The 24,737-nt window shown below is 42.1% G+C and overlaps 3 protein-coding genes across 4 annotated transcripts in view; 1 reads left to right on the top strand and 2 right to left on the bottom strand.

Annotated features, from left to right (window-relative positions):
- bach2b (BTB and CNC homology 1, basic leucine zipper transcription factor 2b) overlaps window positions 1-9,434 on the top strand; it is a 70,922-nt gene extending 61,488 nt beyond the window's left edge. For both annotated transcript variants that reach the window (XM_062551157.1, XM_062551156.1), the window contains exons 4-5: window positions 1,893-2,099; window positions 4,070-9,434. In XM_062551157.1, the coding sequence (XP_062407141.1) occupies window positions 1,893-2,099; window positions 4,070-4,633 (771 nt within the window). In that variant the 3' untranslated portion in view covers window positions 4,634-9,434. The remainder of the gene's footprint in view (window positions 1-1,892; window positions 2,100-4,069) is intronic.
- Window positions 9,435-11,339: 1,905 nt separating this feature from the next.
- Window positions 11,340-12,949, bottom strand: gja10b (gap junction protein alpha 10 b). Its single transcript, XM_062551158.1, has 2 exons — window positions 11,585-12,949; window positions 11,340-11,502 (listed from the first exon to the last, which is right to left on the bottom strand). Exons 1-2 carry the CDS (start codon window positions 12,947-12,949, stop codon window positions 11,464-11,466), a joined length of 1,404 nt encoding a protein of 467 aa, XP_062407142.1. The 3' UTR covers window positions 11,340-11,463.
- Window positions 12,950-14,049: 1,100 nt separating this feature from the next.
- On the bottom strand, window positions 14,050-24,733 carry casp8ap2 (caspase 8 associated protein 2). The gene is made up of 8 exons (XM_062551283.1): window positions 24,729-24,733; window positions 24,508-24,682; window positions 23,887-23,961; window positions 22,757-22,872; window positions 19,978-22,595; window positions 15,409-17,968; window positions 15,145-15,244; window positions 14,050-15,008 (listed from the first exon to the last, which is right to left on the bottom strand). The coding sequence occupies exons 1-8, from the start codon at window positions 24,731-24,733 to the stop codon at window positions 14,946-14,948; spliced, it is 5,712 nt and encodes a 1,903-aa protein (XP_062407267.1). The 3' UTR covers window positions 14,050-14,945.
- Between the last annotated feature and the right edge of the window lie 4 nt (window positions 24,734-24,737).

Raw genomic sequence — 24,737 nt, 5'->3', positions numbered from 1 at the left:
GTGCGTGCAGCCGGTAACGGCCCCTTGTTTTGCCACCTGATCAAGTGAAATGTCCGCGCGTGTGAGCGCTGGTGTGTGTTGCGGGCGGCTCTCGCCCCTAATTGATGTGGTGTGAAGGAGGCTAATGCCGAGAGGAGCCTGTCTGGGCCAGTCGGACTCAGGCCACTTCTGGCCATCTGTGCTGCTGCAGGCAGGAGCTCAGCCGATGACTTATTCATGTGTCTGCATACAGATGTTGAGCAGAGCTGGGGCACGGTGCAGGGGGGCGGGGGGGGGGGGGGCGCGGGGGGGGGGGGCATCAGAGAGAGACAGAGAGAGAGAGAGAGCTCCACTGAGCCCCTTATTCATCATTAAGTATCTCAGGACAGGAGTGCTGATCCAGGATCAACTCTGCCATAATGTATTAGGCAAGGATGTGAACATTGAAATTGTATGGATGTGTGTGTGTGTGTGTGTGTGTGTGTGTGTGTGTGTGTGTGTGTGTGTGTGTGTGTGTGTGTGTGTGTGTGTGTGTGTGTGTGTGTGTGTGTGTGTGTGTGTATGTGTGTGTGTGTGTGTGCGTGTGTGTGTGCGTGCGTGCGTGCGTGTGTGCCTGTGCGTGTGCGTGTGTGTGTGACTGTCTGAGTCAAAGAACCTTGCTAGCAGCAGATTTCTCATGGGCTTCTGTCAGTAAGGGTGACTTTAAGACTCAGAAATAGAACATGTCTATTGAGGGGGAAAAGGACTAGACAGCCACACAGCCTCCGCAGCTGCACAAGAAAGCAGCGTTTGGAGCCCCTGTTTTCAGTTCAATCAGCAGATACTGTACCTGTGGAGAGTGTACGTACGTGTACGAGGCACCAATGCTAGCCTGTATCATACATATTAATCAAGCCGAAGGGGAGTCCCTTGAAGCCGTGTGAGAGATCCGCTTACTGTCTGATGTCTGCGGGGCTTAGCTATCTGGCCTCTCAGGTGTTTAGTGTGGGCCTTGATGGAGGTGAGCCTCCCTGGGGATCCTCTGGCCCTGCTGGAGCAGGTGGAGAGAAAAACGTGCACGTGGGAAGGGGGGCGCCATCTTGCTCACGCTTGACTTTGTTCTTCAGAATTGCAGCCATCGGCAGCTAAGAAGAGAGAGAGAGTGGGAGAGAGAGAGAGAGAGAGGAAGGCCTCTCATCTCACCCTAGCACTCTGGATGTGTGCTGTCTCTTTGTTATTCACCCTCTCCAGCCATACTCTCTCTCTCTCTCTCTCTCCCTCCCTGCAGCAGTGGCTCCCTGGTGCATGTAGATATCGCTGGAGTATCAGCGTGTTGTGTGGGGGTATCAGAACGCTTGCCAGCACCAGGGGGAATCTGCTGCTCAAAAAAAAAGCAGACAAAAAAGAAACAAATGTGCATCTTTTAGATAATGTCATCAAACCTGGGATTAGCCATTATGGGCTCCTGAACAAGGCCACCAAGCTTTTCTATTCCACGTCTTCCTCCAGACCCCACCGAGTACACCCATGCTAGTGTACTTGTGAAGAGGGAGTGTGTGTAAAAAGACAGTAACAGATAAAGATAATTGCCCATGTCAGATTTATGAGCAGACTGTGAACCTTCAGTATGTTGGCGCTGTGGATTTGCATACCTAAGCCCTCGAGCAATCACCGCTGCCACAGAGAAGGGAGTGTGGCAGCCTCTCGCTGTCTTCCTCTCTTCAAAACGGCTGCTGTCAAATGGGCAGATGGTGATGTTCGCTTTCCCTTCACCTTTATTCCCCTTCACCTTTGAGACTGAGCGTTGGAGGGAAAGACAAAGTGATCGCAACCTCCTCCAAAGAAGTCTGTGTGCTCCATCTAGTGGCAGATTTAGGAAACACAGGACAACATTGAAATGTCTTTCCATTTATCATTTGTCTTTCTCTTTACAGATCAAGCTTCCCTTCCCTGTCGATCAAATCACAAATCTTCCAAGGAATGACTTCCAAATGATGGTAAAAATGCACAAACTGACCTCAGAACAGCTGGAGTTCATCCATGACGTCCGGCGCCGGAGCAAGAACCGTATAGCAGCTCAACGCTGTCGCAAGAGGAAGCTGGACTGCATCTTAAACTTGGAGTGCGAGATTCGTAAACTGGTATGACAACATTGTTCACCATCTCAATAAATTATATAAAATAGATTATGCACAAACCACAACTGTAACTGCAACATAGACATTTTTCAGGAATGATTAATATCGCCAGTTTTACTTGATACATCCTAACACAGCCACACAGCCATGAGAATCAGTGAGCACTGTGAGGAGATATATGCCAATTCCATATTGTCTACCATTGTCCTTTTCACTTAAACATTATAGTCACTTGTGTATTGATACACGTCTCATTCATTTTCAGTTCTATGAACCATGTAACATCATAGATTGTCAAAGGTGTGCCATACATTGCCAAGGATATATATAGGTGGCATGATATGGTCTTGAGCTGAAGGACTAGCCAGTGTAATTGGCTCTTTGGTGTAGTGTCATGGTGCAGTCACAGGCTGGCTAATTTAGGAGTCACCCAGCACATGCACTTGGGCTCCGTAGCGTAGCCCCCCCGCAGACGAGCGATCGCCGCCTCGCGCCGCGTTGCCATGGCAGCACCACGGGCTGCTGCTCGGGGGCCGCCTGCTGTTTGGGGCGCTGGCGTGACAGAGCGCTTGCTCTTTGATGTGCCACGTCACCGCCGCCGCTGCGCCCCGCTCGCTCGCCACAGCGCGCTGACAGCCGCCCGCTTTGAAGTCTGCCAGCCTCCCCGATATGATCTCGTGCGTCTCTCTCGGCGGAGATGCGGCGCGCAGATGAGCTGGCGGCTCCTGACGCCTGACAGCCCAGGGCTCCTCGCTAGCGCACGCTTGCTCGCTCGCTCTCCACGCACGCTGGCTTGAAGCCTCTCACCAGAGGGCCCCCCCGAGTCTCTCCGCGCCAAAGTGTCAGGCGAAAAGTAAATTGTTCAAAAATAGCAGCCATGCAGAATGTTGGTGGTGTTTTTTTTTCCGTCTAGAGCGTGTTTGGTGAACTGGGCCTGACGTGTCACGGGGGAGTGATTCTGTGACAGGACATGTTCCTGCAGAGGCGTGCCGATGTGATGTGTTGTGGGCACACATCTCTAACATGAGCTATAGAACACGATCAATCCCTGGCACTCTGCCACTGTCATGTGCTTGTTAATGTCACAGGGAAAGTAGGCTACAGTAGACATGTGTGAACACACATTGTGTGTCCATGTTCCTCCAAGAGTCTGCTGGTGCAGTGAAATCCTGATCAAACATTAGTTTGATTTAAAACATCCTGATCAAACAGGAAATGGATAGCAATAACAATAGATACAGGAATGTGCTGTTGTGTAGTGATATGAAACCAATCTAATTGGCTTATCGGATCGTCCCCATCCTCACCCCCAGGGTGGGAATTTCGTCATTTTAGGGGCAAGGCCATTTGGCCTTCACCTTCTTTTTTTTTTTAGGGGCACCAAGGCCACATGATGGGGCACAAAGGCCACTGAGTAAAATTCGATGGTTTTACATTTCAGGGTTATCTCGACACAAATACATAGACCCGCTAGCCGCTGTAGGCTTTGAGAAACACTAACACAGCCTCAAACTTCTTTAAGTTGAGGCCCAATCATGGCAGACTTGCGTGATCAATTGCGCAGCAAATTATCAGGTGAAGCACCGGACCTAATTTCACTCAAAGAGCAAAGAGCGTTCCGTATCAGTTCAATACGGAACAAGACTTTTACGTGTCAAATACGGGACGATTCCGTATCATACTGAATGGTTGGCAACCCTAAGTCAGGGGCATAAAGGCCACTGTGGCCTTATGATGGGGTTTTTTTCACAGGGCATCAAGGCCAAAGTGTAGGGCAACGGCGGCCATGGCCTCATGGCCTTGGTATAATTCCCACCCTGCTCACCCCACCCCCCTCTCTCTATCTATCTCTCTATCTTTCTGTCTATCTATCTATCTATCTCATTGTGTATAGTTTGAATGTGTGTGTATGTGTGCATGTGCGTTGTGTGTGCTGATGTGTGTGCTTGTGTGTTGCTGTGTCTTGTGCTCAGGTCTGTGAGAAGGAGAAGCTGTTGACGGAGCGTAACCAGCTGAAGGCGTGCATGGGGGAGCTGTGGGAGAACTTCTCCTGCCTGTCTCAGGAAGTGTACAAGGACGTGCAGCTGAGTCCCGAGCAGGTCCACCGCTACTGCCCCGGGCTGCGGCCGGCCAACGCCACGCCCAACTCCACCCCCAACCCCAACACCACTGCCAGCAACAGCAACAGCAGCAGCGCCACCACCACCACCACACCCACGGGCGGCCCCTCCACCAGCATCGACCTCACCACCAACTCCCGCTCCGCCTCCCCCGAGCCCCAGTTCCATAAGTCGCCGGGGCCCTCGGAAGGCGGGCCGGGTCCGGCCCAGTGGTGTCTGGCGACCGGCAACGGTGCGGAGGGGCCGGTGGGGAACGGGAGGGAGGGTCCAGACTCCATCTCCAAGGCAGCTGTAGCCTTCCACGAGTCAGGGCTGTCGTCATCGGAACAGTGCAACCAGACGGTGACAGTAGACTTCTGTCAAGAAATGACTGATAAATGTACCACCGAAGAACAGCCCAGGAAGGACTCTTCCTAGTGCTGGTGGGAATCTGTCTTTTGTTTTGTTTTGTCAATTTTTTTATTTAGTTCAATGAGTTTTTGACAGACCCTTTTTGAAAAGGGTTGTTACAATGGTCAGCCTCTGCCAGTGTTCTTATTTTAAACATTTATTTTGTTTTGTTGGTATTTATGTCTTTTATTGTCTTTGAAAGGTTGACACTACAGTTGTCTTAACTGCAGCAATACTGTTGTCCAGGTCTTTCTCGATTCTAACCAGAACAGAATGGTTGCGAATTCTCACACAGCTCTCACGACGGTGCTACACCCTTCCCCGCCAATGACCTCCGCAGTGGCAATGCTGCTCTTGATCTATTACAGTCCATTCAAAGCAGGGATGGGCACAGAGCGCATCTCAAACACAAACCTCTATGGACCTAGCAGCAGCTGTCTCTCTCTCTCTCTCTCTCTCTATTCCTCTCTCTCTCTCCTTCTACCCCTCTTTCTCTCTTTATCTCTCTCTCTATCTATCTATCTATCTATCTATCTATCTCTCTATCTCTCTATCTCCTCCTATCTTCTATCTTCCCTCCTCTCTCTCTGACGTTCTCATTCTCTCAGTGGCCCTTGTCACACAATTCAAACTCAGGAAGTATTCTGAATGTTCAATATTATTCATGAAAAAAGGATACAGATTCTGTACATGAAAGATTCTTTTTGCAGCATCTCAGCTGTAAATGTTCATATGCAAAAACGTCGTCTGCTCGTCGTCGCTCATTTTTACTGTTTCTGTACTGCAACACTTTTATGTACAGATGGTTGTATCTAAACATTCCTCCTTTGCCTTCTACAGCACTGAAATGAACGAAAATGACTCAAAAAGACAGAAAGAATTGACATGAGGTTGAATAGCTATGTCCCAACACATCAGCAATACCCTTGTATTTGGATGTTTTTAATGGTAATGTATAAGTGCTTGCTTAGCAGAACGTGTGGTGTATATAGGACGGAGCATGGTGGCTGTCAGTAATGTTGTACAGGTCAAGGTTTAGCCGTTTTCTTTCTCTCTGGGGTTATATCAAGCACCTTTTTACCAAGGGAAATCATTTTGCTCTGCTGTTTCCTGTCTAAAGTGAAATCCCCATGAAGGTGGGTGTTCTTGAACTCAGGAAATCAGCCTGTCACAAGCATGCACTCGAGTGCACCCACACATGTATTTAGACACACATGTGCACACACACACACACACACACACGCACACACGCGCGCGCACATTCACACACTCACACACTGTCACCATCACTGCAACCAGATGCACATACCCCCTATGGCCACACGTTTAATTGGTCAGGCCCCTTGGATGTTGATGAGGACTGTGTAAAAAGTTTGTATATAATCCGTGACTCAGGCGGTGTCGGTGTAAACCTGGTTGACAACCTCTTTAAATGTGAAGAGTCACAGCCTTTCTGTGTTTTTATCAGTATTTAAAGATTTAATGGTGAAACCCTCAGCCACTTTTTTCTTTATTTTCTTCAGTGTTATGTGTTGATGTCAAGGGTTATGGATAGCTTTTTATCTAGCAGAGGGACATAGTTTGACATAGTTTGATACGCAGTTTTAAAAGACTCAGAACTAGTCGTGTGAGACACTTGCTCTATTGTTTGCTCTTAGTTCTGCCACTCTCTCTCTCTCTCTCTCTCTTTAGCATCACGCATTGCACTCAAAACCTGCTAGCACTTCACAACGGGGAGATTTCTGTTTCAGGACCTTGACAAAGTCTAAAAAATGCAGCACTTACATTGGCACTTAAAAGTGCTCCTCTAAAACAAATTATTTAAATTAGAGTTACCTGAAGACTAGCGAAATATTACAAGATACAACCAGCTCTACTATAACAGAGAAGGAATGAAACGCAGTATGAGGGAGTGTTCTGACTATGTTATTTTATTGATAATAATCTAATAAGCTAATGGAGAATTCTATTAAGTATACATGTGAACACAGCTGAAGGTGTATGGAGTGTTAGATAGCTATGAAACAGTCCTATGTTTGCCCTTATTGTACATTTAGTAGAGATATATTCCTGGTGGGATTGCATGCTGCTTGTATATTTTATATAGTTTGTCTTGTTTCTGTTTGCCTTTGGGTGTAGGTATTTATCAGATAACTCCCATTAGCCCGACTTACCTCTTCTTCAATGATCAAAGACCGTTTGTCCTCAAAGCCGATATTTGTTTAACAAAATTCTTTATCATCAGGCAAATCTTATTTCAACCCCCCCAGCACAAATGTGCACCAGTGCGATTTTACTACCTTTAATAGTGTTGATCAATGCAGGTGCATGTAAGTTTGATTACTGTATGTGCCAATGAACACCTTTACACCCCTATTGATACCACTCCACTATGCCCTTTCAGTGTTGACTAAGTAAAAAAATGCTTGAGCTTTTAACCCCAAGAGCTTTTAAATAGCAGTAGTTGGTTGAGTACGTACGTCTGTTGGTGTGTATTTGTGAATCAGACAGTCCAAAGAATTCTCCTTGGACCCCACCTTTACTAAATGCTCCCCTAACACATGCACGTGCACACAAGTTTATGCACGAGCTTACACACACACTCATATGCGCACACACACACACACACACACACACACACACACACATGCACACAATCACACATTAAGATACATGTTGGACAAAATCTGCTCAGTTAGAAAGTTGAAGTCTAGAGCTATTGTAATTGCTAGTAATAATTGTTGTTTTCAGTGTGGTTCTTATTTTTCTCTTCTGCTTTTCTTGGTGTAAGATTCTCTTTATGCCATTACAATGTAAAATATATACCATTTCAAAAGAATTGTACACAGGTACCAAACAAAGAAGTTAAAGCTAGATGGGTCCAAGTGGACATTGGTGTAAACATATGCAAGTCATCCCTATAAAGTTACCTTTTACTTTATTGTACAAAGTAAATGTGGAAGAGCCAGTTCCACAAGACAAGCACACAATGAGTACTCTTCGGATAATGTCTTTGTCTACCTTACAGTTTGGATTGAACATGTTGCTTTTCTAAAGTCTTTGATAAGCAGAGAAATCTCAAATTATGTCTGTTCTCCTATTAGCGCTCTATTGTTTGCGTTATTTGGATAGCAATGAGTGCAGAGCTTATTTCTGGATTGTATCTTATGCTTTTCTCTGTTGTTTTGCTCTGTTGAAAGTGCTTCTCTAAGCACACAAGCAAATGATTACCGCACGTGGATTCAGGATGCATTGACTGTAGCTGTCACAGCATGCCTGTCTCTGTCTCAGCGGTGAACAGTGGTCATCTCCTGGCTCATCAAAATCCCATGCATCAAATAAGCTTTTTTTGCAATCATTTCAGTCACTCATAAACTAAACAAGTCAACTCACCAAGGTTTTTTTTTTATTTTTTTATCATAATCACAGTTGCTCTTGTAAATTGTCTCAGGGTGCCAACAGGTTCTTCTTTCTCCATTCAGAAGCTAGTTCAGAGTCTGTATGCTATAGCTAGTTTGTGTTGTTTTGTTTCTATGTTTTGACTTTTAAAAATACTTGCTTATGTCTGTGTATATAGATTTCTGAGAGGCTTTTTTTTCTTCAATGCAAAACACAACCTTTTTTTAGTTAAACCCCCAACAAGGGCTGTAGACTCTTTAAATCTTTTGGGATACTTCACTTAATAATGAAATGTTTTCTATGATAATTGACAGAATCTAAGCTTTTAAACCTTGCGATTTGGCTGGACTCTAGGAAATGCATTTTAAACTGATTACTTTCTCATATTATGGATAATGGCTTCCATATTTGACCAAGATTCATGGTCTGTGTCGCAAAGTAAGCGTACAAAGATGTACAAAGCCCTCTAACATTTTTTATAAGCTTTTAATATCTATGTAAATCTGTTTGTTTGTTTTTGGCTGCTTCTCTGAAACATTTACACTGGCTCTCCAAAGGTTCCTCTTTTCACAGATGATGAAATCTTGCCTTTTACACAATTTGCTCAACTTTATAAGATGATGGTGTCCAGACTGAATACAAAGGAGATCATTTTGAGAAGTAAAAGAAAAGCAAAATGTTTACAAAAAGGTGTCACGTCATGTTTATGGAATTGTCCATGTACATAAAAAAAATGCTAGCTTCAATTGGATGGATAGGGTAGTGTTTTCCTTTATTTCATATTTTCAACTGAAAACTGAAATGAAAGAAAAATACCCGTTCATATGTGTTCCCTTAAGTCATCTTCTCAACTAATGGGGATGTGTCAGAGTTACATGGATATAAGTGCACCTCCAATATTTGCCTTAGAACTTGCAGAGGCCATAGTTCACATTCAAGTGAAGTGAGTGTATGCAGGGGCCGTCGGCCCCCCATCCCTGGGTCAACAGAGCGGACTTTGTCACACTTATCTACCTGTGAAATCCTTCATACCTCTCATAACTGGTCAATGACTGTATCAGCAAACTGCATCAGGTGTTTTTCTACATGCTTTTTACACAAATTATATGGATTATTGTATTAGGTAGGTTTTGGTGCATCATTTTTAATGTAATAGCTCTTCAGCACGTAGTCACAGTTGTTTTATTCTCTCGTTTTTCTAGGAGACTGTTTTGTGTTAATATTGTCAATTTGAGATAGCTGTAATTTGCTTATTCTCTACTAAGAGTTTTTACCTTTTTAATTTCTAAAGGCTACATGACCCTAATGAATTAAATGACTTAACAACCATTGTACATATGGTATTGTGCAAAACTCATTTTCATGCATTTCAATTGCTAGTGTTATATAAATGACAGATTTTTGTCTAGACACCATTTCTGTTTATGAAATAAAGAAACATATCATGTACATTGTTTTGTGTCCAATATCTGTTTGGGTGGTATACATTTGCATGCAGACGTAACATAATGACTCATTGACATGTAATTCAGGCCAAATGAAGTCCTATTGATGGACAGTGATTGAAATTAGTGAAAGCAGCAGTTGTGTGTCCTCTGGCAATTCCAGACATGAAACTAGCTCTGTGCCCAGACACAGGTCTCAAATCTGTTTTAAATGACAAATATGTTATGCAACCATATTTGTTTAAAGCAATAGTCAGGGGTTCTCTCTAAAACTAGTGAGCTATCTATCAAAAATATAAAGGCCTACAACAATCTTGCTCCAGGATTCGCCCTGTTGGCACTCATAAAGCTTGCTAACATGCGGATTGGTGTATTTTGGTGATATAGTCGGAGAAGGCATGTGAAGGTGTTTCTTATTCTGTCAATCTTAGAGCTGCGTAGTGCATAGGTTGGACAGTGGGAATGAGAAAAGGTGTATTTATTTGTCCTACACTGAAAGCAAATCTATTTTTACATTATTTGTCAATTAGCGGATGCTCCTAAAAGTGACTTAAAGTGTCACATAACTTATTTCAGGGACAGTACCTCTAAACCCACACAAAGTAAGAATTGGTCTTTATACGCATGTTGTTAATTTCAATATACTATGATTTAGGGCTAAAGCAGCACCCAGTGTATCAATTTGATAATAAGGGTTCCTGTAGGCTATAGCAGAACAAAGCAACCGAGTTTCCATTTGGGGTGTTTGAGGTAGGCTAAAACCTAAGAGTGCAGGGGTGCTCAAACTTTTGGTGCTACGGTCCTCTTGGGGAAAAAAAAATGTCCAAACCATTCGTTTAAGGTAACTGAACTGAACTGATAATAATACAAGCAAGCATTAACAATTAATACATCAGTCTTCATAAAAGCATTATTTTATTTTAAAAGCAAAAAGGAAAGAACAATTTACATCATGAGGGTACGAAATAGCAATGAGTCTGGTTGACTATCACTTCAAGGTTCCCCTTCTGTCACTAATGAGAATTCAAAAGGTCAGTCTTTGAATAGTATCTTCTGATTACTATATAGCCATTTGCAATCAAGCTGTGGAAGATGCTGTCATTTCTACATGAGAGATTTCTTTCAGTGATGGGAAGGAGATTCATTGATAATAGAAGTTATAACTGAGTTGTAGTGCCAGTTTGTGTGTAATTTATTCAATTGAATATCCATGAAGTTTGTGTTAGAATGTCCATTTAGTTTGAAACAGCTGGTATTTGACAATTCCAAGGGGGGACAGGCACTCACTCAGATAAAAACAATGTAAAAAGAAATGAAGTAAAAAAAGAAAACAAGAGAGAAAAAACGTGTAACCTCTTGATAAATTTCACATTTTACACAAGGCTTTGCATTTCAAAGCCTGGAACTTCACTGAATATTAAAAGCCTTTCCAATGAAAAAAAAAATGGATATTTTCGGCTTTGCAAAAATAGCACAATATTAACAAAGCCCTTACAATCCCCTTTGTTCTCCTATAATCAATTGATAAATGTAATTAAGTTCACCATAATATTTAGTTTCTTTTCAGGTTGAATTTAAAACACAACTAGACGACATGAGCATGATGTTAAAGTGCTCACATGATTTATCAGTTATGAATCTTAATTGTTTTAGGGAACTCTCCAAATGAATTCTTTGATAATTACAACAATTTTAGAGCTCTTTGAACCCAATATTTTATGTGCAAATGTCACAAATTATGAATAAATGGTATACATTCTAAAGGGTATAGTACAGCATTGAAACCAATGCTAGTACACACATTCTAAAATGTGTATTAGAGTACATGCAAAATTGACCAGCATTACGTAATTAACTCTACACATCGCAGCTTCATCACAGCACAGATTTAACTGCTCATGCAGAGCAAATATGTCAATAATTATGCAATTAAGCAAAGGGGGAGCGCGGCTTGCTGCTGGCATCCGTGGAGCGGAGAGCCCAGTCTGGTGCGTCTGTTGCCCCAGTTCCAGCTCATTTCTTCATGATTGAAGACAGTTCCAGAATCATACTCTGAAAACACAGAACACCTATTAGAGGACAGATCACAAACCCTCAGACACACAGCAACATAGCCCTGGAGTACTGTACTTGCCATTGACATTCTCCTTCCGCTGGCAGGGGGCGGAGTGGCAGGTGGACTCTCCCCTTCAGCGATGCACTTGCCCTCCGCGTCAGAGCCTGCGTTGGAGTCCGGGCTGTCAGAGGGAGTGTTGGAGAGGCCGCGGGACATGAAGCTGGCCTTCCTGGCTGTGGGGTAGTTGGTGCTGTCTGGGGAGTCGCTCAGGTCCTCGCTCAGGTTGTTGTTGCAGATGCTGACTCGGCTCTGCTTGCGCATGGCCCGCTGCTGTGGCGCCACGTTTCTCGGGGGTGCCAAGCCCTTGGCCCCGTTGGACTCCTCGCTGCTGCAGGACACTTGCCGGGTATCGAGGGTGAGCCGGCGCTCTGTGGCACCTAGTTGTCGCAGGGCAGGGAGGTCAGCCTGACTGGGCAGGCGATTCTGCCGGCCGTGATCAGAGCCATTGGTGATATCGTTGTTGTTCACCTCCTGATTAGGCTGGGGATGTCCATAGGGTTGAGGGTCCACCTGACCATCTGGTATGACTGCACAGGTTGCATGGGTCAGATGGATCAGTTTTTGAGGAGAGGAGTTGGTCAGGACACAGACCTGTTGGACCATTGAGTTTTTCTTAGACCTGCATATGCTGTCCTCATCCAGACCTTTGCTGCCATGTATGCTCTGTTTAATCTTTTTCACCCCAAGGTGAAATATCTCTAGGAGGTTTAGAAACAGAGAAACACCTGCAATGACCAACATGAAGATCATGAAAATGTTTTTCTCAGTTGGCCTCGATACGAAGCAATCCACACTGTTAGGGCAGGGTAACCTCTCACACTTGTACAATGGATCCAGACCAACGCCATAAAGAACATACTGCCCAATGATGAAGCCCACTTCAACAACTGATCTGGTCAGGATATGGAAAACATATGTACGCAGCAAGGAGCCCCGGAGTGGCGCTTTCCTCACCTTCTTCTGCTCCTCCAGCTTCTTCAGCTCTCGCTCCACCCGCTTGTGCTCGTCCACGAGCCCCTCGGTCATCTCCAGCTCCAGCTTCAGCAGGGCTTTCTTCTTGTGCCGCTCCTTCTCCAGGGTGCGCAGACGATACAAGGCATGCCCCATGTACACCAGAGAGGGCGACGACACAAAGATGATCTGCAGCACCCAGTACCTTATCATGGATATTGGGAAGGCTTGGTCATAGCACACGTTCTTGCACCCAGGCTGCTCTGTGTTGCAGACAAATTCACTCTGCTCATCGTCCCAAACGTCCTCGGCAGCCACGCCAAGCACAAGCATTCGGAAGATAAAGAGGATGGTCAGCCAAATTTTCCCCACAATAGTGGAATGGATGTGGACCTCTTCTAAGATGCTCCCCAGCAGATTCCAATCCCCCATCGTCGTTGTCACATATCCTAGACATTACAATTCAACACTGTGTTCGTAAATCAATCAAAATATTTACATTGCGTAAACTTAATGCACCCCACAGTGTACACCCAGTAAAATACCAAGAATTAATCCAAATTAAAATGATGAACTTACTTCAAAGATGTATGAATGCTCTTCTATGTCCGAAGAATCAGAACATAATAAACATTAACTTACTACTCTGGAAGAAATTCTGACATATTCCACTTGCATGAAAGAGAAGATCCTGCTCTCGACATCTCTGGTGAATGAATTTAGAGTCTGTTGCACAGCAAACTCATAAAATGCATTCATCGATCCTCTAGTGACTGGACAATGGCCTAAGGCAAGTGTACTACGCAACTGTTGACAGCGGGGGACTGAAAATAACATGTTAGTAACAATGCCAACAACCCCTGTGGCCCAAGTCTAGACATCAATAAACCATGTGCAAAGCCTGCTTTGTTACTGGACATGTTTAGGTAAGTAAACAATTTTATGTTAATTACCTTTAATAATACTGACTTGTTGGTTGACACATGCAAATTACAAAGAATCTCTATATTGTAACATCCAGACCAGAAGTGCAGACAAAAGAATCAATGAGTCATGTCGATTTCAAAGTCAACTGTTTGGTGTGCTATTTTAGGTTTTGCTTGTCACTCAGTCTATGACATAACAGGAAAATAAAGCGATGCACAAAAGCTTTTTCTCAAAAAACTGCTAGCAATTATATTCTGAATTTGCTTTTTTTGCAAGTGAATTTCTCTAAAGATGCTTGTTATAATGATCAGTACATCACTTTGAGTCACACTTAATAACGCTTTTTTTCTTTGATGGTTGTTTAACCAATAAACTGACAAAGTTCCTGATACTTGAAAGTCACAAAATCGTTTGAATTGTTTTTCCACATTTTCCTTCAGAAAAATCTGTCGGTAAAGAGCAAGTGTCTATGTTGAAGGGAGTGGCAAAAACAATCAGGGTTACCTGAGGTTAACAATGCTTCTGGCTGTGACCCAAATACTCATTCTCCCCTGAATAGCCAAAGTAATGGGTTGCTGCATAGTAATGTTAAACAGCCACACCTCCAGTGTAAATAAATAACCTTTAATTAAAAAGAAAAAAGGATCTTGCACAAATGTACATCATATACAGATAATAGACCTTAAGGCTGGGATTGTGTGAGAAATATTCTCATAGTGCAATCCCACTAATGTCTGTCATTAGTAAATCAAATCAACGTCCAAAGAAAACAAAGGACAAGATGATTACACTATATACAACAATCATTATATTACACGCCAACAATCAAACAGGCACTTGAAATTCACTAGCATGTCTCAAAATCTTTCAAGCAACTGAGAACTTGAGCTGAACAATGCGTTAAACCATCCTGTCCCTATATGGTGATCTTAATGTACTTTATTAAATCTGCAAAACAATGTAGGGTCACCTGTGCTTCAAGACAAAATAACCTTTAGAGTGATTGACTACTAGTTAATTAGTTAATACTGTCATCAGTCTTAGATTGATACATGACAACAAAAGAGAAAATGAACTCTGCACGTCAATCCTTACATGAGGTTGCTATTGAAAAAAGTGATCAAGCAAATATTGTATTACCTTTCTTACACTGACACAAAAATAGCAAATAGCTTTGCAATTGATGTCCACAGCTCATGGGCTACTGTATGAGTCAGTTCCAGTGAAATGTAGGTTAAAAATGGGAAATAAATACGAGTAAAAAAGTCCAGCAGCAAAAATCACTCCTGTTTGCAATTATTCCTCACCACAGATCAATAGTTTTTTGCACAACAGACAATAAAATATGTCTGATTACTCTGAAAGTGCAATCTCCTGCTGAGTGGCATCCATTTGTAACATTTTCTATAACTCCAAAGAAAATGGCCTACAGTCCGACACTTCAGCTACAGCATCAGAGGTGCAAGCTCCATGCTAAACAGTCCAATGTCTAATTGTTCTACTAACACGCCATCTTCTCTTTCTTCTTGAAGAGCTTCATCAGCTGGGCAAACCTCTCTGCAATCTATGAAGAGAGCCACAGAACAAAAATACATTAATGTGGGATATTGGCACAAAACCTATGGACACAAACATGTCTCTGATAAACAGATACAAAAGCACTCAAATAGAAAATATGTTTGCAAAGTGTAGGGAAATACCTGAGAAGGTGATTTGTTCATCTTTTCTGATAAAGCAGAGAAAGTGTTCCTAGATGGTCCCTTCATCTTTAATGCAACAAGAATGTCGCGGTCCTCATCCCTGTCAAAACCAAAAACAATTTCCTAAACTTAAGATCCTTAAGATATGAGACAATGGTGGCCCATTGGCCAAAAATAAACACAAATAATCCCCATAAAACACAATGAACATTTTTTAAACCACAAATGTAAATTTGATCATACATGTGAACAAGTAAAACTCACCTGGTCCACGTCACGACCACCTCGCCACGCTTCTTGATCACGTTCTTAGCAGAGAGACTTTGGGGAGAGAGCGGAGGAGACTGGGCTGGGGGCTTGCCTTTTTTCTTCGGTGAGGACTTCAACTCCCGTTCTGTGTTACTCTTTGCCTTTTTCTTATGTTTCTTCTTGTGATGTCTATCTGGGATCGTTTCTGATTTTGCGTGTTTTGCTTTTGGCTCTGTATGATGCTTTTTCCTTTTTCTTTTCATCTGCCCATTGTTCCCACTCCCCTGAGCTCCACTAGTCCTCTCTTCCTTAGATGCACACTCACTTGCATCCGCTTCACTTTGCTGAACTTCAGTTGGCACAGCAGACATCTCTGGCACATTTGCATCCAACTCTGTACCTGGTGAACTGCAACGATCACCTTTGTCAGATGCCATGGTTATTTCTGGTGGTGGGCATTCAAATATACTTTTTTCCGAAGGCAATTCTTCAGAAGTCCCATCATTTGTCACTTGCTCTGTGTGGCCAATAGGATCTTCAATAGTGATGGTAGGCAGGTTTGCTGAACTCTCTGCTGAATCGGAGCTGATACTCTGAGCAGCTGGGGGAGTGGAGACTAGAGAACTAAGCGTAGATGTATGCCTTATTTTGACAATAAAGTGATCATTGGACCTCTCACTCACCACTGCTTGCATAGGCACATGAGGCTTGAACTGGAAGAGTTTTGGATCCGTGTTATCCCAGGTATGTCCAGCACTGGACTCACAGCTGGAGGGATCCGTGTCAAGCGACAGATGAATATCATGCTCCGTGGCGTCCTCGCCATCGAGAACAGCATCCTCACTAAAATGAGCATTTCGGACTTCGTCTGGCGTAGACAGGTCCTCATTCACTGGGTGCAGAAAGCTCAGGTGGCTGTCTGTTTTCAGAGGTGAAGGAATGGTAAGAGAGACAGCCAAGTCTTCAGCCAAAATGGAATACATTCTTTGCGAACTCACAGCAGCCGGTTGAGATGTACTACTAGAAACAGGACTGGACGGAATCTCCATGAGGCAACTTTCATCCAACACTGCAGGATTGAGGGGCATCTGAACTTTGGGAGGGGGCGAGAGTAATTTGCATGGGGAGATGGAGGCCCATGCTGCCATAAGCTTGGAAGGTGTACCAAACTTGGAGGGACTAATCATTCCTGTTAAAAAAGTTCTTTCAGAAGAGAGGTCTTTTTTGGGTGTTCCTAAAAGCCAGTTTTGATTGTCTCCCAGTGAAACGCTGCTTTCAAGTAGATCCGAACCTTGTAGGAGACTCTTAAAAATATCTCCCATCTGAGAATCTGAGACCAAATTAAATGTCAAGCTTGATGCTTGTTGTTCAGTAAGGATTTCAAACTCAGACTTGTCCAGAATTGACCCAGTGTGAGACAGTCTGCGAACATAGGTGTTAACTCTGTCCACTGACTTGTCAGTGGGCATTCTTTCACATGTAGGACGTGCAATCTCTTTAGTCGATCCTGATGCACCTGCATCTTCACTAGTTTCCTCACTATTCATCCTCAGATTTTTTCCTCTACTGCCAAGTCCAGTTTTGTAGGCTTGCTGCCGAAGAGGGCATGGTGTGGATATCACAGGGGCTTCTTTAGTTTTCACTACTGAGACCTCCTCTTGCTGTCTCTTTGCGGCAGTCCCACTTCTTGAAGGAGACTTTGCTTGAAGCTTTTTTACTTTAGCCTTTTTAACAGGATAATCAATTTGGTCCGTCTGTGAAGGCTGTTTGCTATCTAACGGCTTGGATGCACTTTCAAGGGTCATCTGTATTTCCTTAAATAAAAAGTCAAGCTGCCCATCTACAAAAGACCACAATTTTGACTTTAAGTTGTCAGAGTTTTGCTCAAAGATTCGATTGACAATTCCATTGTTAGAACATTTGTTCATTACATTAATAATGATATTCTTCATCTTGGCTTTAACATCACTCTCTTCACCACACACGTTCTTCAAGTTTAAACTACTGACCAAATCTGTAAAAGACAAATTAGACATTTCCATGACAGAGCTGAAGGTCCTCATGGGGAAGCTTTTGTGAAGCTTCATATATTTTCTTCTCAGCTGGGACCGGATTACTTTGAACATGTTCATGATTTCCTCCACAGTGGTGGATGAAGGTGGCAAGGTTTTGGGGTCAGGTGGTGGAACTGTTTTAAAGCGCCTTTTACAGGTAGGGCTTTTGTTCACAACTGTCGTTGTGGTCTTCCGACCAGAGTTTGGTTGTAAATCCACAGACCTTTTCTGCAAAGACCCTTTCGTAAGGCTTCGAGTCTGAGGGCTTTGTTGAGTTTTCATGGTTGCAGACTTCTTGCACTCTTTAGGGGTCTTGGGACTCTTTGCAGTCACTGGGGCTTCATCACTTTCACTTTCGCTGACAATCTCGCCTTCCTCAAGTTCCTCTTCTTTGTTGTTGTTAACAGTGGCAGCTGCAGACTCTTCTTTAGCAGTCGTGGAGCAGTCAGGTTTTTGATTTTCTTTATTCACACCCACAACTCTTGAGCTGGTATCTGGTGTCAGGGTGGCATTCTGGAAATCTTAATAGCAAAATAAGGAAATGTTAATGTGCCACAAATGCCAATTTGAACTTATTTATAACTGGATCATTCCGTGTCAAATCAGACAAAATCCAGGAAAATGGTTGCTGCACCATCTCAGATTTTGCTTTTGGTCTACCTAATATTTAGGTCTCAAAACTAAGACCTGAAAAATATGTTTGTTAAATTTAAACGTTTTCACACATTTTTTTCAGCCTTGATTTTGTATCATCATCTTACACTCTCACAAATGCCTCATCCTAGCCTGCCCTACCTATAGCACATCAAGGGCACTTTTATTTACCTATATGGTATAATATGGGCACTTACACTGAATGCCAATACACTGAGCTACTTTCACATAGATTAAGTGTCTAGCTACCCACATAACATTTCAATCCTATGAAAATGATCGAAAAGCACAACCTCCCTTGTTTAATCCTTAACATCTTTAAGTCCTAAGATATGTGGAGAGATATTGGTACAACATTAATCAAAAGCCCCTTTCACATTCACCGAATTTAACGCTAAATCAGCCAAATTTAACGTTAAGGCTGTTCCTTTCACATTGACGACACGGGGTGGGGAGTCAACCCGCCTCGGCAATCCAACCCGTCTCGGGGGGTAGTATCAGAGCCGAGCCGTGTTCAATATGAAAGGAACAGCGATCAACCACGCTATTAGGGGTGTGTGACTGATGACGTATTTGGCAAGGCAGGGGGTTAAAATACAGGAAACACACAAGAGACAAGACAACTTTGCTGTGTCCATAATCTATGGCTGTGTCCAACAATCGCGTTTTTTATGCGGAGAGTTCCCTGAACCTCATTTTCTCAACACTTCGGTCAAGTGTTTATTGTTGCTAGGTTACCAAAACCGTCTGCTGCCAGCACGTCTTTTTAGAATGTTTACCAAAGATTCTTTGATGTTTACTTAATGCTAGCTAACTAGCCAACGAGCTAACTGTCAGAGCAGAAGTTGTTCAGGACTCACTCGGCACACTAAAATATGACTTGGACAGACAAAAGGACCTCATTTGGCATTCAAATAACATAACAAGTGGCCCGCCATCATTTGGAAGCTAAACCACGTAGCACTAGCATGACAGTTGTGTTTATCAGTTTATCTCCGAGGTCCAAGGCATGCTTGAACGTCATTGTTCACTACCAAATTGCGTGTGACGTGCTGCTAGGCAACGCCTCCCATAACTCGCCTCTGAACCCGGCTTCAAACAACCCCGGGACCAAAACACGTCTACCTTTCACATTGCGAAATCCCCTGAACCCGCTATTTCTTAAACGCTAATGTATCGTTTCTGAATGTGAAAGGGGCTAAATATAGTAATGACTGATACCAAATTTGTACAAAAACAAGTTTATTCTACCCTTCATATCACTCTTTTGGCACTTTTGTTCAGTCATATCGAGAACATGTTTATCATCCACCCTACAAGGTTTGGGCTACTGTACCTAGGAATAATACTTTTCATTACATTAATGCCCAAACATTGCTTCCCAGATAATTATATTTTAGGCTGTAAAACTGAGGTAATTTCAAGGTCTGAAAATAATAATAAGACATAAGATTTGAACAGGTATATTTTACAGGCCTTGGTTTTGGGACCCATTCTTGATATAAGTTGATATTGATATAGAAAAGGTTTGAACACAATCTGAGACAGTACAGCAACAACCTTGTCTGATTTAACACTGACCGGCCCAACTACTAAATGATGCATAATAATAAAATTGGTAGAGAATTGCACCGAAACATGCTTTCTCTATGCCTTACATTTCACATAGTAAACATGCATTTACATCTACGTTTGCCACATTGCTGTAAGGTCTTTCCCCATTTGGTGATATAAACCCTTTCAATTGCCTTATACATTGATACATATTTTTCCTTAAATTAGACTGCATTAGCAGCAACACATGCCTATCTCATCATGACATGACACATGACATCAATTGTACTCTTGAGAATGAAGAGAGGGTTTGATGACTTACCTTTACTGAGACTTTTGATATGTGGCTGCTTCTCAGGGGGTGGGGGCTGTGCTTTCTTCACCAGACGAACTGGACTTGTAAGAGGACTGATGGCTTCAGGAATGAGTTTGATGGTTTTAAGAGTGAGCATCATTGAATCCTCATCTTGGGGAAGCACCATGGAGCTAGAGGGTTCTGTGCTCAGCTCCGTATTCTCTGTGGAATCTGGTTCACAGTTCTTTGCTTGTTGAGCATGGGTTTCATCTGAGCTAACAACTACTTTTTCTTGCAATATCAAGTCCTTTTTTGTAGTGCTACTCACATTAGGTACTCCATTCAACTGCTTTTTAAATGGACTGCGAGAAGTCAGATTTTTTCCACTTTCGGTTTCCATTTTTGAAACTTCTGGGACATCTAAGCAAACTGCAGAACTGCTAGGGCATGAGGGGGGCGTCTCCAGGTTAACAGTGCTAGATACAGAATCCATATAAACACAGCTTTTAACAGGTGTTGTTTCTTTGTCCCTATTCATTTGTACAGTCAATGTGGTAAATGGCTCATCCTGTAACACACTAGAACACACAGAGGACGTTGTCCTGGCATCTGATGTTTTCTCTTCACTATTCTTTGCTGAATTTCGAGTAAAATTGAGAACCGTTGGCTCTGCAGCATCTGTATGCTCTTTTTCAGTGTCCAAAGAACTTTCAATAACTGCATCCTCAATCATACTAACAGAAGTGACCATATCATTTTCTGTTATGGCTGCTGAGTTAGTTGTGGTCAAACACATGGAATTAGAAAGGCAAGTGTTCTCTTTCTGTGGAATTAGGTGGGATACGTTTGTCACAGTGGTTACTACAATCTGCTGATCAACTGCTGGAATGGGCCTACTACAATCCATATTTTCCTTCTCATTACCAGTCTCCAACGAGTCATTTTCTGGACTGGATTTTACTGCCATCTCCATAACACCTGGCACAGGACTTTCCCCTGTGGCTGTTTTGCTGCAACACTCATGGTCCCTTGAAGAAATCAGGGACACTGGAATCTTTTCATTAACATGGATTTCTTCAGAGAAAGATTCCTCAACTTCATCTATGACATAAAACTCTTCACCTGTATTAAGGGGATTAGTCCTGTCTAATGATGGGGAACATACTCCATCTTTCACAGATTCACTGTTTGGTGTCTCACACTCAGTTGGTTGATTAGGCTTCTTTACAGGTGACAGTGTGAGATTGAGAGTTTCCATAAAAGATAATTTTCTGTTGGGACTGTTTTCATTAGATGCTCTTTCATCCATGACCACTTCTTCCGATATTGCGTCCTTTGCCTGACATGTGTTGTGATCCTTTTTTCTCTTCCTTTCATCATCACTAGTGTGTTCAGAAGAATTAAGTTTCATTTCCATGTGTCCTTTCTTGGTAGTCTGCTTGGTTCCATCACCATCCCTGGCAGTATTTTTGTTGGAAAGGAGGAAAACACCTTCATTTTCTTTTGCAACAGGCCTATCTGTGCTGTGCAATTCAGACCTTGGTTTGTCTTTTGTTTTTTTGTCTGCCGTGTCGACTGGCTTTTCTGTGGGTTGTTTCCTTACACCTTCACTTTTTTTCAATTGGTCTTTCTTGTAAGGGAAGTCTTGGTAATATTCAGGTCTGTCAGGAGACGTGCATGCTCTACCTTCTCTGCCATCAAGCTTTCTCTCTGGAACTCTGGAACTATCTCCGGTCTTCTTCTCACTCTTACTAGTCGACTCTTGGTTCCTCCGTGACTTTTCCCTCTCTCTCTTGCGTTCATGCTCTCTGCTTTTGTCTGGTCTGGTACTTCTATTTTCTCTGTTGGCACAATCTTTCCATCTCTCATCTGCTTTGTGATAGTCCTTTGTTGGACTTTTTTCTCTTCTGTGCCGAGATGAGATTCTGGAACTTTCAGAGCGGATGGTATGCCGAGACTTATGACCTTCCGTTTCTCTGCAACCTCTACTTCTTTCCAAAACAACGTCTTCTGAATAGTCTTTAGATGATCCTTTGGTCATTTGAGAAGATGTAGTCTGATGTGGAGGTGGACTTTTGGGTCTTTGAGATTTTGTGCCTTTGAGATCTTTGGAATTACCTGAGGTCAACATGTCTGAAGTTGAATGATTATGTTGTCTTTTACTGGGCCTGGAAGAATGTCCACTGCGATTCTGGTCTGACTCAGTGGTTGGTGTCTTTTGTGAGTCCTTCTTTAATTCTTTGTTGTTTTGACCTCTGCCATCTGATGATGAGGCAGTGATCTTTGGATCAGATCTTCCATGACCCAGCAAATGTTGAGACACAGGTTCGTGCTTATTTCCAAATTCCAAGGCATCTGAGGAACTGCTGTGATTGTGAACTGGCTCACCAATACGCTCACAGACTACAACACTGGCATCCTTTGCTCTTGGCAGTTCTGTTGTGGTGAGTGGTGTTGAAGATGTCTGCACAGGTGTGAATAAAGTGTGATTTTCCAGAACCTTCCCTTCAAAATTCCTCCTCTCTTTATGTGGTTCACAGGCAGGTGCAGTACCCCCAAATCCTTTACAACCTGCTCCAGTAGTGGCTCGACTCATGAGTTGGTTGGAACTAGGCCGATGGAATATCAGACCTGAGTTTCCAGTCCTGCAGAGAACAAGCCCACACAAGACACAAAACTTTAGATAGACTAGGAACACATTAATTGTAATACTCATCACATCTTATTATAACAAATGACCATTTCATTAATACAAAATTGGTTGTGGGTATGTTTTATAGCTCACACATAAGTTGAGCATACTTGCCTTTCACTAAGTCTATTTATCTCTGCATCTTTACGACCAATCTCACTCCTGGCTGTTTTGATGAGTGCACATATATTCTTCTTCAGAAGTGTATTCTCCGTTTGCAAGCTCCCATTCTAGAAAAGAATATAAAAAATATGACATAAATACATATTAAGGGAGTGACAATAAATTCAATTCAGTTTGCAACAAAACAACAACAAAAAAGCAAAAATTGTTAATTGTTAAAACATTGTTATATCGTTATTAGAAACTTTTAGCAACTAAGTGTATTTAGCAATTAGGGCTGCAACTAGTGATTATTTTTATAGCCGATTAATCTATTGATTATTTTATCCATTAATCAAGTAGTTGTCTATTAAAACTGCCTTGTTTAGTCCACATTCAAAATACAGTGCCCTCCAAAAGTATTGGACCACATGCTAAAGTTGACAATATAAAATCATCTTTTGGAAATTGATCTTAATGTCTTCATTAATATATTCAACCTTTAAGGACATCGATTTTCTTTGTGAATCAATAATGTATTGTAAATAAATAAATGTTTTCCTTAAAATACAGGGGTCATAAGTATTGGAACGGCTATGTTAAATTACCATAGGAGGCAGATTTTTGTTTTTAAAGGTCAGTTATTCCATGGATCCAGGACACTATGCACCCTGATAAAGTCCCCTTGGCCTTTGGAATTAAAATAACCCCACATCATCACATACCCTTCATCATACCAAGAGATTGGCATGCTTTTATGTCAGTTTTTAGCTGTTAGCTAAATAGCTGGTTTGAATTGCATTGAGCTCAATGAGAATGAAACCAGCTAATTACTGTAGCTTGCTTTTATAATGAACATTTTCATTATAAAAGCAAGGTTTACTTTTACAACATCTAACTACATGTAAAAGGTTTTTGACTCCTGATAAAACATTGTTTAAAAAAGAATGGGCAAAAATGTAATATAATTGAATGCAAATCATAACCTAAGTACCTAAGTACTTTCTTTGAAAGGATGATAACAATATATTTATACATATTGCTATTGTTATGCTATCAAATCACTATGTGAACATGTTTTGATTGTCCCAAGGGTCTTTGACAGGATGTCTTATTTTACTGTATTTTCTGGTGTTACCAACCTGTGTCTCAAGCTGCTGCAACTTTTGGATCAATTCTTCGAGTTGACTTCGTGACTCTTCAAATTTAGTCTTCATCTGCAATAATAATAATAAAAAAAAAACCCTCTAAACTCTCAAATATTCCACATACAACCATACGGAGTGTTCCATTCAGCTGTACGAGTTGAATTTGCCTGCAGTAGTTCTAGTAGAGGAATTATTTAAGTAATCAAACATAAACACATACTTTTACAATTAGCAAGATGAACCAGATAGAATGCATGAAAAATCAGGATGCTTAGACCTACAGATCTAGAATGTAATAATAACATCTCAGTTGTCTCATTTCTCCCTAAGCGATTCCTCAATGAATCAGATTTTAAATACCCAATTTACGCTCAATTTATGAATAATCAATGAGAATCAATGACAATGTATGATAATTTCTTAAATGCCTGTTGCACATATGTGCATTCTCGTTAAGAGTTAATGAATGCTGGTTTAACGTCAATATCTTGAAAAGCCCTACTTTACATGTACATACACATAGACAAGCAAAACCTACAAAACATAATTACCTTCTAGACTTATACAGGGATTAAATTGTGAATACAATGCTTTTTGTTGAGAAATGTTTCAAACCTCATTGTAAGATGCCTCTTTCTTTAGATGTTCCTCTACAATAATTTCCTCAAACAAGTCCATGGATTCGCTCTGCTTTGGAGAAAATGATGATCTGCATGTCTTTCCTGAAACAACACCAAGAAACAATTCAATTTCATTGAAATGACAAGCATTAACTGAATTTAGTGAGGATCTTTCAGCAAGACACAGAACACAACATATAATGCACAAGTATGCACTGCATTAAA

The sequence above is a fragment of the Sardina pilchardus genome, chromosome 12 (genome assembly GCF_963854185.1).
Source record: "Sardina pilchardus chromosome 12, fSarPil1.1, whole genome shotgun sequence".
NCBI classification, from domain to species: Eukaryota; Metazoa; Chordata; class Actinopteri; order Clupeiformes; family Clupeidae; genus Sardina; species Sardina pilchardus.
The sequence above is the reverse complement of the archived record's forward strand: the minus strand, read 5'-3'. Positions and strand labels throughout refer to the sequence as shown.

What these genes read in the sequence shown, in the direction of transcription:
- casp8ap2 (XM_062551283.1), bottom strand. An exon ending in ATAAATAGACTTAGTGAAAG is followed by an intron (nt 22,596 to 22,756) that starts GCAAGTATGCTC and finishes TGTTCTCTGCAG; the next exon opens with GACTGGAAACTCAGGTCTGA. An exon ending in GTGGTCGTGACGTGGACCAG is followed by an intron (nt 15,245 to 15,408) that starts GTGAGTTTTACT and finishes TGGTTTTGACAG; the next exon opens with GGATGAGGACCGCGACATTC.
- gja10b (XM_062551158.1), bottom strand. Translation starts at nt 12,949, where the DNA reads ATGGGGGATTGGAATCTGCTGGGGAGCATCTTAGAAGAGGTCCACATC. An exon ending in GCGGAAGGAGAATGTCAATG is followed by an intron (nt 11,503 to 11,584) that starts GCAAGTACAGTA and finishes CTGTGTTTTCAG; the next exon opens with AGTATGATTCTGGAACTGTC.